Source organism: Schistocerca gregaria, chromosome 6 (genome assembly GCF_023897955.1).
Source record: "Schistocerca gregaria isolate iqSchGreg1 chromosome 6, iqSchGreg1.2, whole genome shotgun sequence".
NCBI classification, from domain to species: Eukaryota; Metazoa; Arthropoda; class Insecta; order Orthoptera; family Acrididae; genus Schistocerca; species Schistocerca gregaria.
In genome coordinates, this window is record NC_064925.1 from 380,187,831 (window position 1) to 380,204,674 (window position 16,844).

General features: G+C 40.7%; 1 protein-coding gene across 2 annotated transcripts in view; it reads left to right on the forward strand.

Annotated features, from left to right (window-relative positions):
- Positions 1 to 16,844, forward strand: part of LOC126279068 (DDB1- and CUL4-associated factor 8-like) — a 127,476-nt gene that overhangs the window by 73,314 nt on the left and 37,318 nt on the right. For both annotated transcript variants that reach the window (XM_049979516.1, XM_049979515.1), the window contains exons 8-9: positions 10,814 to 10,944; positions 13,124 to 13,243. In XM_049979516.1, coding sequence (XP_049835473.1) covers positions 10,814 to 10,944; positions 13,124 to 13,243 — 251 coding nt within the window. The remainder of the gene's footprint in view (positions 1 to 10,813; positions 10,945 to 13,123; positions 13,244 to 16,844) is intronic.

Sequence of the window (16,844 nt, forward strand, 5' to 3'; positions counted from 1 at the left end):
GTTTCCATACTCATGTATCCTTAAAGCAATCATCAGTGCCTAAAGCCATCAGCACATCGACTGTGCAATCAAGTGTGTGAGTAAGAGCATGGAAAACACACATTGGGGAGTCTTTCCAAATGTGTAGAGCAATATCAAGCATGGCAAATATTCTGGACATATACTTCAATGTAGAACAGTGAGATGGAAGAATGCAACCAGCATCACATGCACATCATTCGTTTTCATACAGTGTCTGGAGATGCCATATTGGCTTTCAGTTGATGTCCTTATTTTCTGAGTTTTGTTATAATTTACGTTCTGTGAATACATGCTGTTTCAGAGCACTAGCAAATTCATCCCTTTAAAACTCGTCATTTATTGCTATAATTTGCTGTGGTAAAATGTCGGGGAACTTCATATTGGTGGTTAACATATCAACAAAAACAATAATTAGACAGACAAATCCACTCACCATGTGGTTGCAGGAAAACGCACATAAAAAGGCAGTACGTTTGCAAGCTTTTAAAGCCAGTGGCTTCTTTTCTGGCAGAAGGGTTGAAGGGGAAGGAAGAGGGGTGAAGGAAAAGGGCGGGTGAGGTTTAGAAAAGGGGATGGAGCTCAGAAAAGTCACCCAGAACCTCGGGTCAGGGGAGACTTACTGGATGGGATGAGAAGGAAAGACTGATTGTTAGAGACTGCAACAGGGGATATGGAAACCTGAGAGCTTACTGCTAAAACATTGTGCACGAGTTAATAAGAGAAAGAAGCCAAGTGCATTGTATGCAATAAAGGTTGGAGTGGGATGGCGAAAAATACACAGTCAGAAAATGAAAGATGTAGAGAACTAAAATGGAGTGAAGAAAGGAATAGTTACTGTGAAGATATGCTGGGGTAAAATAAATTAATGTAAATTAAGACCAGGTAGATGGCAAAGATATCAGCAGTGTGCCATATGGACTGGTGGTGAGGCCAACCTTTTAAAAATTCCTTGGATTGCTAAATCCATTCTCATAATTAAATTTTACAGGGTTCTATTCCAAATTCCATGCCACTTACCTTGGTGTTGATCTCATCCTCACTGAAGGCCAGCTACACATTTCTTTCCACATTAAACCTACTAACAAACAAACAACAGTGCCTACATTTTGACAGTTGCCATCTTTTCCATGTCAAATGTTCCCTCCCATTCAACCTTGGTAATTGAGGCAAACTTATTTGTTCAGATCCAGACTCCTTGTAGCACTACACCACCATTCTCACTTCAGTCTTCACTGGGCATAATTACCTCTCCCGCCTAGATCAAAAGCAGATTTCCTGGACCATCTCCCCCTTGTGGGTCCAAGGGTTAGAATAGGCCCGAGGTATCCCTGCCTGTCGTAAGAGGTGACTAAAACGAGTCTCACATTTTTTGGCCCTGTAAGTTCAGGCCCCATTTTATGGTTTGACGTGCCACATTCCAAATTCTACGGAAGTGCAGGCCATGTGGGGAAGGTCACCTTACATGGTGCATTAGTTATCCATAATGTCCCTAGATTCGAACTCCTGAACCTCGTGTCATGGCTTTGCATCTCCACCTGCAATTCAACTATTGAGGCGAGGACACTTTCCAGGGTAAGACATCTTCTTCCGTTGTCTCCTGTCCTCTTTCACCCCCATGACAATATTGGATTTCTCTGTGCCCAATATTCAGCGTGATAGCCAGTCTGTTGTCGTGGGTTCGTCATGTACCCATTTAGTGGTAGCCCCCTGACAACACAGGGATCGTACTGCTGATACCTGTCTTCCTGGGGCATCAGGACTCCCAGCATCGGCCATCATGCCAGGTGGCCTTTGCTGTGGCTGGGTGGTGCCTGTCGGGCTGCTTTAAGTGCTGGAAGTTTAGGCACATGTCTTCCCGTGCGCTTCCAGTGTCACATGTCGAAACTGGGAACGTCCACTGCATCCATATACTCCATGTGCGCCTCCTCCCACTTGTATCAACTGCAGAGAGCAGCACTCCCCCTGCTTGCTAGACTGCACAGTACTCCAAAATGAGTAGAAAATCATGGAGTAAAAGACCCTGGACCGGTTTACTTACCAAGAGGCTAAATGTAAATTTGAAGGATTACACCTGTTTAGTTGACGTACACATACACAGCAGCTATGTTACCATCGCCGTCACAATTACCAGTCGTACCACACACTATGCCACAAACAGTAGACCCTCCGGGCCTCCAGGATACATCTGCCGCCATGTTGGGAGGGGGAAAATCTCCTTCAGTTGCTCCCAAGGTACCTACTTTGGGAGCTACCCCAGCCGTCCTTTGGTATAGACCATCCAGGAGTCCATGTATGCCCTGGAACAGTCCAGTCACTCCGTCCAGGTCATGTCAGAATACCAAAAAATGAACATGCCTACAGGCTACACGGAAACTGCTACTGGAGATTGGCATCCCTGTAACTGACCTGCAGTCATTATTATGCCACAAGGTTTTTCAGGTTTGGGAGACGGAATGGCATAATCTCAGTATGCACAACAAACTGTGTGCCATTAAGGAGACTATGAATGTGTGGAATACTTCCATATGGGCCTCTCACAGGGACTCTGTGGTTCTTGTCGGCCCCGTAATGGTCGTATGTGGCTAACAAATGGCTACCTCCTCCGTCGCTTGGACCTCGGTGTCACTGTGGCTCACATATGACTGTCGTGCACATCTTGTTGGACAGCTCTCTTTTAGCCGCTCTGCGGCGGTCTTGTAACATTCCCAGCACTGTTCCTTCGGTGTTGGGTGACAATGCTACAAAAGCAGATTTAGTTTTATGTTTTATTCATGGGAGGGGGGGGGGGGGTGTTGTACAATCTGAGGGTGGGCATTTAGTGTTCTCTCAGAGGCTGCCACCTTCCCTCCATTTTAACTCTGTCGCACTTTCTTTGCATTTGTTTGTCTCGGTGGTCATCTTTTCCCTACATATGTTCATCTCACCTTGTCTTTTTGGGGTGGACATTGTAATGTGTTGCAGAGTGGCTGGCTCATCCTCTTTTATTATTGTGATCAGCCAGCCCAGACCATGTTCTCTTTGGTTTTAGTACCTTCTACTTTTCGTTGTGGTGTATGTTTTCCCTGTTTTTTTGTTCATTCCATTAGTTTTCTTTTTGGGTGTGGTGTTGAGTGTTTCTGTACCTTGAGCCTTGCTTGTTTCAGGGAAAGGGACTGATGACCCTGTAGTTTGGTCCTTTTATACCCCAAACCAACCAACCAATCCTGGACCATCACATCTAGTTGTGGTACTGCTGATCCCAAAAAACAACTTCGGAGCCCACCATTTGTCACTCAGTATTATCCTCATCTCGAATGTATTAATCAGCTACTTCGACAAGGCCACGACTTCCTAAAATCATGCCCTAAAATGAGATCCATTCTGTCTGGGATTTTGCCCACGACACCTAGAAAAGCTTTTCATCACTCCCCCATTGCTCTGCAATACCCTTGTCATACCCTATGTTCCTTCTGCATCCATCTCCCTACCCGATGGCTCTTATACCTGTGACCATCGCTGCTGAAAGATTCGCACTATATACCCTCATACCACCACCTATACCAGCCATGTAACTACCAAAATATGTACTATCAAAGGGAGAGCCACCTGTGAACAAGTCATACCAGCTGTTATGTAAACACTATTCGACCTTTTACATTGGGAAGTTATCAGTTAGGATGAAAAGGTATAGGTAGAGTGTATATATTGGCAAAACACAATACCTTCCTGCAGAGCACGATTCACCATAAGTGCAATCTGGGTTCTTCCCCCAGAAAACAGTTTCTTGGAAGTCTGCAGGTGGGAACTGGTGCCACGTGTCCTTGGTTTTCACAACCCACCTAGTGTTATTTTATGTTAATTTTTTTTGTCTCTGCAATTCTTCGTTTGTCTCTGCAATTCTTCGCAGTAATTATTAATTTCTTCACTCCAGTTTGGTTTTCTATGGCTTTTATTTTCTGACCTGCCTTTTTCCTCATCCCCTCCAACCTGTGTCGCATACAATGCACTTAGCTTTTCGGTGTTATAAACTCTGTTTTAGCAGTAATTTATGTATAGCATATTATCCTATTTTCCACCTGTAAGCTCTCAGGTTTTTAAATCTCACCCGGTGCAATCCCTAACAATCAGCCTTTCCTTCTCATTCCATCTGGTAAGTCTCCCCTGACCCAGGTTCTGGTGACTTTTCCGAACTCTACCTCTTTTTCCTAAACCTCACCAGTCCCTTCCTTCACAACTCTTACTTCTCCTTCAACTCTTCTGCCAGAAGGGACCACTGGCTCTGAAAGTGTGCATATGTAATGTCTTTCACATGTGTTTTCCTGCTGGTACTTGCTCGGTGGACTTTTTGACTGTCCTTACATTGGTGGTTAAATAATTTTCACATTGTAACTTCTGTGATATGAAAGTGTACTATTTCAAGGTCATGAAGAGCCATCAAAAACATATTTTTCTTGGTTCACTTAGTTGTAATTAAATGTCAGTGAATAACATATCTGTGATTAAAGCAGTAACATACAAGACAAGGTCACATGTTACGGGAGCTCAGTGTAGCATAATGAATATAAGTAAAGATACAAAGTGACGTGTGATATGCTGCAGGCTTGCGTTTGATTACAGCCATATATATATATATTTTTTTACTCACTTTTGCATTTTTAGTGTGGTGTGTAGAATCTGACACTGGTAATGTACCATCTGACTTCCAGAAAAATGTCGTCCAAACAATTCTGAAGATAGCAAGGGCAAATACTTGCAGAACTATTGCACAATCAACTTAAAAGCTTGTTCGTGCAGCTGCTAGCAATAATAATTAATATAAAGAAGAACAGAAAAGAAAATTAAGGAATCTTTAGATGATGACCAGTTTGGCTTTAGTAAAGGTAAAGAAAACTGAGAGGCATTTCTGACATTGTGTTTTTATAATGGAAGTAAGACTGAAGAAAAATCAACACACTTTTATAGGATTTGTTGACCTAGAAATAGCATTTGACAGTGTAAAATGGTGCAAGATGTATGAAATTCTGAGAAAAATAGGAAGAAGCTATAGAGGAAGATGGCTGATTTACAATATTTACTAGAACGTAGAGTGAACAAGAAGAGTGAAGTGCCTGGATTGTAAAGGGTGTAAGAAAGGGATGCAGTCTTTCAAAACCCCTACTGTTTAATCTATACAACAAAGAAGCAGAGACAAATAAAAGAAAGGTCAAGTGTGGAATTAAAATTAAAGGTGAAAGGGTAGCAATGGTAAGATTCGCTGAGGACATTTACTATTTACAGTGAAAGTGAACTAGAACTAAATGATCTGCTGACTGGAATGATCAGTCTAATGAGTACAGAATATGGATTGAGATGAAATCAAAGAAATATGAAAATAATGAGTAATAGCAGAAATTAGAACAGCAAGAAACTCATCAGGCTTTGGTGATCACAAAGTACATAAAGTTAAGGAATTCTGTTACCTAGGCAGTGAAATATCCCATGACAGACGGAGCAAGGAGGGCATAAAAAGCAGACTAGTAATGATACAAAGTGCTTTCCTGGCAAAGAGAAGTCTCATAGTATCAAATATAGGTCTTCATACGAGGAAGAAATTTCTGAGGACGTACATTTGGAGCACACGGCACCGTATGGTAGTGAAACATGCACTGCGGGAAAACCAGAACGAGAGAGAATCAAAGTATTTGAGATGCAGTGCTACAGACGAAAGTTGAAAATTAGGTGGCTGCCAAGGAACAGAGAGGTTCTCTGCACAATCAATGAAGAAGGGAGCATATGGAAGACACTGATGAGAAGAGAGAGGATGATAGGACACTTGTTACATCATTAGGACATAATCTCCATGGTTCCAGAGAGAGAGATGTAGTGTGTAAAAACTGTGGGGGAAGACAGAGATTGGAATACATCCAACTAGTAGTAGAGAACGTAGGGTACAAGAACTATCCTGAGATAAAGAGGTTAGTACAGGAGAGGAATTTCTGATGGGTGGATGAAATCAGTCAGAATACTGGTAATACAAAAGCGGTTCAGACTTCAAAATAGATAATCAATATATCATATTCACTGTTTGTATGTTACATTAAATAGACTGCCTGCTGTGCCTTTTTACAGTTTATACAGCTGATGTTGGGGAAAAACATGATCCAGATTTATTACAGTTTCTGTAGAGTGCATGTTTTATAAAAAGTGAGGAAATATCATTTGAATGTTATATCCTATTTAAAAATGCGTAACATTTTGGTACTGATGTGTGAAATATAAGTAAAACTGTCTTTAACTCTCAGTGATTCACTATGCATCATCTTATTGGATATGGTACAATCCTTGCCTTCCTCAGATCCCTTGAAATGATATATTGGGCAAGTTATTGGGTGACCTACAATTTAATGTGAACTCTGAACTGCTGAAAGCATGATTAATTAGAAATAGATATCCTCGGTACTCAAGTCATGTTATGTACAATTATGAGAATACTCTGCAAATCACATTTAAGTACCTGGCAGAGGTTCATCGAACCACCTTCACAATAATTCTGTTATTCCAATCTTGAATAGTTTGCGGAAAATTGAACACCTATATCTTTCTGTTTGAGCTCTGATTTTTCTTATTTTATTATGATCATCATTTCTCCCTATGTAGACAGGCATCAACCAAATATTCTCGCATTCGGAGGAGAAAATAGGTGATAAAAATTTCATGGGAAGATTCTGCCACAGCAAGAAATGCCTGTTTCCTGCCAATAAAATGCAGTCTTTTGTTAACCTTCCACACAGCATTTTCTGTGTGTTCTTTCCAATTTAAGTTGCCCGCAATTGTAATTCCTAGGTATTTAGTTGCATTTACGTCCTTTAGATTTGACAGATTTATCGTGTAACCAATTTTCTCACCATTCAAATTTCTTTTATAAATCATTTTGCAATTTGTTTTGATCTTCTGATGACTTTACTAGTGTATAAACGACAGCATAATCTGCAAACAACCTAAGGTGGCTGCTCAGATTGTCTCCTAAATCATTTGTACAGATATGGAACAGCAAAGGGGTTATAACACTTTTTTGGGGAATGCCAGAAATCACATCTGTTTTCTCGATGACTTTCTGTCAGTTACTACGAACTGTGACCCCTCTGACAGGAAATCACAAATCCGGTCACATAACTGAGACAGTATTCCATAAGCACGCAGTTTCACTAAAAGCCGCTTGTGTGTTACAGTGTCGGAAGACTTCTGGAAATCCAGAAATGTGGAATAAATTTGAAATCCTTTGTCAATAGGGCTCAGCACTTCGTGCAAATAAAGATCTAGTTATGTTTCACAAGAATGATGGTTTCTAAATTCAGGTGACTGTGTCAATAGACTGTTCTCTTCAAGGTAATTCATAATGTTCCAAATTCCTGCTGCATATCAACATTAATGGTATGAGCCTGTAATTTGGTGGTTAACTCCTACCTTTTTTGAATATTGGTGTGACCTGTGCAACTTTCAAGTCTCAGGGTGTGGATCTTTTGTTGAGTGAGCGGTTGTATATGCTTGTGAAGTTTGGAGCTATTGTATCAGCATACTCTGATGAGAGGAACCTAGCTGGTATATACAATTTGGATTGGAAGACTTGTTTTTGTTAAGTGATTGAAGCTGCTTCACTACTCTGAGGATATCTACCTCCGCATTACTCATGTTTGGAAGGAGTGGAGATTGTCTCTCAGGAAGGTACCAAATGAATTGTTATCTGTTTTTTTTTTAATAGGTATATTTTTCATTTATTTTTGGAGGATTTGGGGGTTACAGTATTCAGTCTCGTTAAGACAACCCTGTGGTCATTAAACCCTGATCCACTTTGTTGCTAAGAGGTCAAGTGTGTTTTCACAACTGTTTACTGTTCGTGTGGGCTCATGAACTAACTGCTTGAAATAATTTTCAGAAAACACATTTAGCATAATTTCGGATGATGTTTTATGCGTACCTCCAGATTTTAACATGTATTTTCACCAACATACGGAGGGTAAATTAATGTTACCACTAACGATAATTGAATGTGTTGGGTACGTGTTTGAAATTAAATTCACGTTTTTTTTTTTTTAAACCCTTTCAGCAACTGTGTCATCTGAATTGGGAAGTCTGTAAAAGGAGCCAGTTATTATTTTATTCCGGTTGCCAAGAATGACCTCTGCCTATACTGACTCACAGGAACTATCTACTTCAATTTTGCGACAAGATAAACTACTTTTAACAGCAATAAACACGCCACTGCCTGCTGTGTTTAGCCTATCCTTTCAGAACACTCTCCGAGACTGAAGTCCTTTATGTGTTTTCCTGAGATCCTCTAACTTAAGACTGCCCAGTCCACGCCACACAGCCCCTGCTACCCATGTAGCTGCCTCCTGAGTGTAGTGGACTCCTGTCCTCTTTAGTGGAACTCGAAACCCAACCACACCAAGAGAAAGTTTTTTGGTCCAGATAATATATCAATTAGGCTCCTTTCAGTGTATGGTGATGTATAGCTCCATACTTAGTTGTCATAAGCAACTGCTTGCTCAATGAAACATACATACCTAAAGACTGGAAAGTTGGAGAGGTCACACAAATGCTCAAGAAAGGTAATTGGATTAATCCACCAAATTACAGACACCTAGTATTGACATCAATTTGCAGTAGGATTTTGGAACATGTATTGCATTCAGGCATTATGAATTACCTCAAGGAAAACAATCTATTGACACACAGTTGGCACAGATTCAGAAAATATTGTTGTTTTGCAACACAACTAGCTCTTTATTTTCTTGAAGTAATGATTGCTATTTACAGGTGCTCTCAAATTGATTCCATAAATGTACAAGGCTTTTAATACTATTCCTCACTACTGACTTTTAATCAAATTATATGCCTATGGAGTATTGTTTCAGGTGTGCAGGTGGCTTCATGACTTCAAGCCAGAAAGGTGATGGTTCACAGTAATTGACAGGAAGTCAGAGTAAAACAGAAGTAATATCTGACATTCCTTGAGGAAGAGTTATAGGCCCTCTACTGTTCCTAATCCATATTACCGATTTAGGAGATAATGTGAGCAGTTCTCCTAGATTGTTTGCAGATGATGCTGTCATTTACCATATAGTAAAGTCATCAGAAGATCAAAACTAATTGCTAACTGATTTAGACAAAATATCTGCATAGTGCCAAAAGTGTCAATTAACTCTAAATAATCAAAAGTGTGAATTTAGCCATCTACAAGAGTGGTAAGAAGAATTGGTTAAATTTTGGTTATGTGGTAAGTCACCACCAATCTAAAGGCTGTCAAATTGAGTCAAAACACCTAAGAATTACAATTATGAACAACTTGCATGGGAACTGTCATGTAGAAAATGTTGTTGGCAAAGCTAACCAAAGACAGTGTTTTTATTAGCAGAATATTAAGAAGACTCAACAGTTCTACTACATAGACTGCCAATGCTACCCTTGGTCATCCTCTTGTAGAGTATTGTTATGCAGTATGAGATCCTTAGCAGACAGGCTTGGCAAAGAGCATCGAAATAGTTCAAAGGAAGACAGCTCCTTTTGTATTATCTTGAAATAGGGGAGAGTTGGAGTGGCAATCATTAAAACAAAGGTCTTTTTCATTGCAGATTGATCTTTTCACAAAATTTTGGTTACCAGCTTTCTCCTCCAAATCGAAAAATATTATGTTGACATCTGCCTATGTAGAGAGTAATGTTCATCATAAGAGAAACCAGAACTTTCATGGATAGATTTAAGTGTTTGCTATTCCCGCGTGATGTTAGTGTGGAATGGTAGAGAAATAGTGTGCAAGTGGTTCAGTGAACCCTCTGCTGGGCACTCAAGTGTGAATTAGGGAGTAGTCATGTACATGTAGATGATGCAAGGTGAATATTTTTCATAAGTAAATCCCATGTTTTCAGAAGGGCAGCAGTCTTTAATTTGGAGATCATGAGTGTGCTGTTGCTTTGGATACTAAGTTTGTAACTGCGCAGACTGACATGAAAGGAGTATCAGTTAGTGTACGTTCTGTACGATTCGGAAAAACAGTATTATTTTTATTGAAGCATCAGTCAGTGACTCATGTCCTCTTCAAAGTAAAGAGCCATCAGTTGTCAACCAAGCCTCTTTGAAAATAAAGCTTAAATAGTAGCACTTTCACTTACTGCACATCATTTAAAATTTTCTGCTCAGACCTTTAGACAGCATTACATGTAATTTTCACAAAAAAATGGTCCAATTGTTTTGACTGTTGTACATTGTTGTCTTTGTCATCAGCACAGTTTATATGCATTGTGTTATAGGTTGACAGTAGTGTTTACTGATTATTTGTACATCAAAGAGAGTGCCACAAGAATTCACTGAGCCATATATTTTCTCAGGCAGTTGCTCAGTTCAAAATAAGAATCATACTTTCAGCAGATTTCTGTTGTACCTAACTGATTCTGTGAAATTCAAACAGTAATTTTCAATAAGAGTCCACAGTTTTTTATACTCCAATTCCCAGGGTTATAAAACGGAAGCTAAGGAAATAGGGCAGATTTTTACTGTGCATGATGTTTGAAGTGATTTAAGGTAAATTTGTCATTAGTGGGTTGCTGCTAAAACAGCTGCTAAAACAGCTGCTAAAACTGTTAATATATTGGAAGCAGTAAGGTACTTGAGAGTTAACACGTTTGTTGTGCTACATGAGTAGGGCGAATAAGATTAAGTTGACATGAATGTAATGTTGTGGATTTTGATTGTATATGTGCCCAAGGTAAAAACTGAGGCTTAGAAATATAACAAACTAGAAACGTGCTTCTCTAGACAATAATGATGTTTGTTCCAGTGAAAGGTGTTGGTTTCTTCGGACCTCGAAGCGAATTTGTGGTCTCTGGATCGGACTGTGGAAATATTTATTTCTGGGAGAAGCATACAGAGGCAATTGTACAATGGATGCGTGGAGATGAAAATGGTGTGGTGAGTGCAGCCTCTTTACAATAACCAGGAAGAAATGTAATTAATTTTGTGCCTGAATAGTTTATAAAAGTGAAATAAAAATGTAGAAAATATTTACAATCCAATTGACAAATTGATATTTGGTTCACAGATAATCATATAGATGGCACCAGTAATTAATCATTATTATTTCTGGAAAATTGGGTGGGCACTTACTTCCCTTTTGCACCATACAGTAACAGTCAGTCAACCTGCCTCTGTATCATAGTTCAGTAAACTGTTAGTGATATGATCACTTTAGTTGCACATAAGTACATTCAAATCACCCTCAGAAAAAAAAAAGTCTGCTGGAATTTGGCTGGCAAAAAAGTTAATGGCAATTCTTAGTTATTACACAGATTGAGTGTCTGTTCCATGGATTTAAATAGCAAAAGTACACCTGCATTTAAACTAATTAACTGAGATAAAATTGCTAGCTAGTGCTTACCATCAAGAAGCAAAATGTTTGGTATTACTGATAAACACACATAGAAGTACACTTGACAATGCTGTCATAGTTTCCGTAACTATTAGGTCATTGTCTACAGGTGAGGAGAGAGGGAGAGATTGGAGAAAGTTAAAAAGGAGTGGCAGCTCAGTCAGGCACCATCAGCAGTGGGGAGGGGGGAGGGGGTGAGATGCACAAGTAGACCATCTTGTGGGACTGTTAATGCACTGTACCATGCCAGTATTAGTAGTACCACTCCTCATGCTTTTGGTTCCATTGACAAATAGTGTGTAAGATAGAAGATTGCTTCATAAGTCTGTATGAACTCAACAGAAATTTAGACTTTTGCTTATCAAGTGATGCTTATGTGACAAGGAGTAATATCTTCCTTGAGTCCCACTGGAAGATGGTTTCTTAGAATTTTAAGAACAGACATTTTGCTTGCACTCTGAAAATAAATCTGTATCCAGTTGCACAGATTTATTATTATTATTATTTAGTGTTGGTGAACTTTTTCCGTACCATCAGTCAATCCTGAACAGCAAAGCTCCCACACAGAGGAACAGTAGCTGCACAACATCTATGAGATAAAGGTTTCAGAAGTATGAGTTTCTTTGGTGGAATGATTAGAAGTGTCTGCTTTCCAGGAAAAACATGTATGTGGTCATTTTTTCAGATTATTTTAGGTAAGTTAAAATTAGACCTGTGGCACACTGGAGTATTTTCAAACAATATTACTTTATTGTATGAAATGTTTTGTATGATATATACACCTTAGAATTGGGCAAAAGTATTGTTGCTGCTGAAGCCAACTTGTTTTGCATTTGGAGGCATCATGCCTTGGCACCTTTTTTTTACTGCTTTTTGGGAAGAGTAACTTACGCATTGACATATTTGATGTGCACTTTTTTTAAATTCTCCATTTCATATACCTACTTTTATCTTTTAACACTTCAGTCTCAAATTTGTTTCGCCGAATATCTCTCATAGAGGTAAGGGCAAACCACTACTATTAATTGAGCATTCATTTCACCAAAGTTGGATGCCTAAATTTTTACCTAGCATGTAGAGTAGAGGCTGTTGGTCAGCTGTGGGTTGCAAAATCTCCTGCATTGTAAACAGCATTCAAATCTTATGACATGTAGATAAAATGTCAGGTTAGGTCCAGTCTGACAATCTGGTACCATATTCATTTATGGCAACTACTTGTAATTTGAGTGCAAGATTTATTGAAATATATGTATTCACTACCAATTTTACACTGTAGTTGTACTTTTTAAGTAATCTTTCTGTCTCTTTCGTCCGTTTTATATATTGACTGCTTCCTTAAATCCCAGAAGTCTTATATATCTGCCAAGGTTCTAGATTTCTAATCAATGCCTTGATCTAAGTGTATGCGCTCTGCATTTACAAGCTTGTCTTTGTTGTGTTCACCTTTGCTCATGGATCACAATACAAAAATTTAGTGTGTGTTGCATCAACAACCAGTACTTTGTTGAAATGTATTTAGATAAAATTAGTTGCAGCATCTGCTATCCCTTAGTTATATGCAAAATCTTATTTTCTGTAATACTCTAACATTTTATAAAATTGGCTGTATCATGACATTTGACATAATGAAGGTCCTAGATGTGTGTAAATGTTGTTGATCTAGTTTAAATGTATTTCATCAAACAAATTTTGAATTAATAATACTTTTATTTCTTCACATAGGTGAATTGTCTTGAGCCACATCCTCAGATTCCAGTTATTGCTACAAGTGGGTTAGATGATGATGTGAAGATTTGGGTTCCATCTTGTGAGCAAGAGCCTGCCATGACAGGTCTTAAGTCTGTAAGTATGAACTGCAACAGTTGTTTGAGTGAAAAGGTGCAAGGACGAAAATGCTCTTTATAGTAAATTATGTATCCAGTAAAAGTTTGCTCTTTAACCACAGTGTTTTCAGTGAACCAACCTTGCAGTTTGCACAAACCTTGACATTCATACTTTCATAAAATTTCTCGTATGCAGAACACTCATTTTATGTGTCACTTATTAAACTGTCTTAACATAGTCACTTCTTTGAAAAATTTGCACTTACTGTTTGTGTAACAGGTTTTATGTTTTTATACTAGCATTTGATAGCTTGCAGCACATTTTTCGTTAAATATGCTACAATTTTTTGTTGATTTTGTGATTGAAGAAAGGATATTCGAACCATCTGGGAATGGGTACATCCTGTCGCCTCTATTACTTCATCTGGTTCTAGAAAATGTCATAAGAGGACGATGCAGAGAGCCGTTCAAGAAATTGACAGTTTGGCATTCCCTGATGACTTAGCCATTTATTTGATTTGCCCAGGAAAACAAAAACCAGTTGTATTAAGCCCACTATTGCTGTTACCAAAACGAACTTCATAGTGTGGTATCAGTCCCTGTGATTCTAATAAAGCTAACTGGTACCTGTAAAGAGTAATAGGAAACCTTTCACTGGTTTATTAGACACAATTTCTTCAGGACTGAATATTCTATGCCTTTTGCCCTTTTAATGCTTTCCATTGGACAATTACGTGTTCCATCCTCCTCACCATAAAGTCTGCACTTACAGGCTTCTTCCACTATACCCATTTTGTGTAGCTGTTTCTTAAAGTTTCCATGGCCAGTCATAAGTCTACTATGATTATAATGTGTTTGCTGCTCTAGCTGAGGATTACATAAGTTGTCTTGAAACATGGCTTTGGCATCATTAACTTCCCATGTTTTGTTTTTGAATCATAACGCAGTATTCTACATGCTGCCTCCTGATTCAATAATGCGGTTTTGATTTTACCATATTCTTAGTGATGGTTAGGGCAATCTCCAGTCCAATACCCCCCTCCCTGTGGGTCCAGTGGTTAGAATAGGCTCGTCGTATTCCTACCTGTTGTAAGAGGCAGCTAAAAGTAGTCTCAAACCTTTCAGCCTTTGTGATGCTCCCCTGTAGGGTTTGACCTCCATTTTTCAAAATTTTCCTGAAGATCGAGCCAATTGGGGATTGGCGTGTTACATGGTGCATAGTATCCATCGTTTACTGAGACCTCTTGCATCCTTTATCGACTTGGATCTGCACTTCTGCTCATTCTCGAGTTGTTGAGTGAAGTCACCCTTCTGGGTGCATTTTCCTCCATCCTCTGTGCAGTATTGCTTTCTGCGCTCTCGACGATAATGGACTTCTTAGCTCGTTTATGCCTGATATCAAGCACGGTAGCCAGTCTGTTGCGGTGGGGCCGCCATGTACCCTGTTGGTTGTAGCCCCCTGGCCACACAGGGATTGCTCTGCAGATGCCTGCACCGTTAACTCCCCATGCATGGCAAGGAGTAGATGCCCATGTCACCATGGGGCAACAGGGACTCCCGACAATGGCCATCCTGCCAGGTTGCCTTTGCTGCGGCTGGGTGGCACCTGTGGGGAGGTCCCCTGGTCGGACTGTGTGGCTTCAAGGCGGATGACACGCCATGAAGCATAGTACATCTCTTGCTGGTGGTCAAACACCAGCTGTCTTTAAGCGATCAAGGTCTAACTTCAATGCTGTAAGAAATACGGCTCTAAATTCCCCCAGTCCGCCCACATCCCATGCCCTTCCTGCTTCTAGTGCCTAAGAGGTAGTCACACGACTACTGCTCTGGGCAGGACAGTTGAAGCTGTTCTGGCAGGGCTTGACCCCTGTCTACTAAACACTGGTGCTCCCACACACTTCAGTGTGGCACATGGAAATTTCTCCGCCATTTGACTTCTCCATCTGCAGTCCCAGCCTTCTTCCTCCCATTCAGTGAGGTGTTCATGATGACATATGTGACAGCGACCATTATCTGATTGTTTTGACCTTCTTGCAGTGTCTTTCACTCACTCACTCACCCTCCCAGGTGGGCCATATCTAAAGCTAATTGGGATGCCTTCTTCTCTGCTCCCATCCCTCCTGCATTGCCTCATGACAGTGTTGATGAATTTACTCAGACTTTGACTGCTGCCGTCCTTTCAGCAGCTGTTTCAGCAATCCCTTCTTCCTCAGGTTTTCCACACCGGAAGATGGTCCGTTGGTAGACTCTGGAAATTGCTGTGGCCATAAAAGACCGCCACTGTGCTCTTCAACACTTCAAGTGGCACCCTTCTACTGCTCTCCTTCTGGTTTTTAAAGGACTCTGCATCCGGGCCTGTTATCTAATCAAATTTCAGAATCGTATCTGCTGGGAACGATATGCGGCTGCCGTAGGACTACACACCCACTCTTCAAAATTCTGGGTGAAATTCAGGTGAATTTTTGGCCATCGTTCCCCCACCGGCATTGCAGGAATTTCTGTGTGTGGTATTGTCCTTCGTAGCAGAAAATTTCGCTCAACACTTTGCCCAACCTCTGCATCGACTCAGTATCCGCCCCCATTCCTCCTCCTGAAAGAGCGCTCGGAACAACTGCCTTTGTCTTTCGTTTCTTGCTGCTTGGAGCCTTATAATGCCCCATTTAGCGAGTGGGAATTCACCAGCACCCTTGCCCTTTGTCCCAACACAGCTCCTGAACCAGATGGGATACATAACCAAATGCTCCAACACTTATCAGTAGCCGGCCACCATCATATAATGACCCTTTACAACCATCTGTGGAGGGAGGGGGTATTTGCTACCCAATGGCAGGAAAGCATTGTTATTCTGGTGTTGAAGCTTGGGAAGCCACCTCTTCAATTGGATAGCTACTGTCCAATTAGCCTTACCAACACCCTCTGCAAGCTCCTTGAATGCCTGGTGAGGTGGCAGCTGTTTTGGATCCTTGAATCCCACGACCTTTTGTCATCGACTCAAGGTGGTTTTTGCTGTGGCCACTCTATGGTGGATAAGTTGGTCCGCCTGGAGTCTGCTATCCGGTCAGCTTTTACCCATCAGCAACCCTCGTTTCAGTCTTCTTTGACCTGCATAAAGTCTTCGCCACCACCTGGCGCCACCATTTTCTCACCACCCTTCACGAATGGGGCCTTCTTGGTGCTCTGCCTGTTTTTATCTAACTTTCTTTCTTATCGCTCTTTCCAGGTCCACATTGGTTCCTCCTACAGCACTTCCCACTGGTAAGAAAATGGGGTTCCACAGGTTTCTGTGCTGAGTGTCCCTCTCTGTCTCTTAAGCCATTAATGGACTTGTGGCAGCTGCTGGGCCAACAGTGTCCCCCTCTTTGTATGCTGACAATTTTTGTATCTATGTCGCTTCCTCCATCATGGGCGCTGCAGAATGCCGTCTACAGGGGGCAGTCTATTGGGCACAATCTTGGGCGCTCTCCCATGGTTTTCAGTTTTCTGTGGCCAAGTCGTGTGTCGTGCATCGTGTGCATTTCTGCCGTTGACGTACAGACCATCCCCATCTGGACCTGTTCCTCAATGGACATCCATCACGTCTTGGGCCTGGTCTTTGATGCCCAGTTGACATGGCTCCCTCA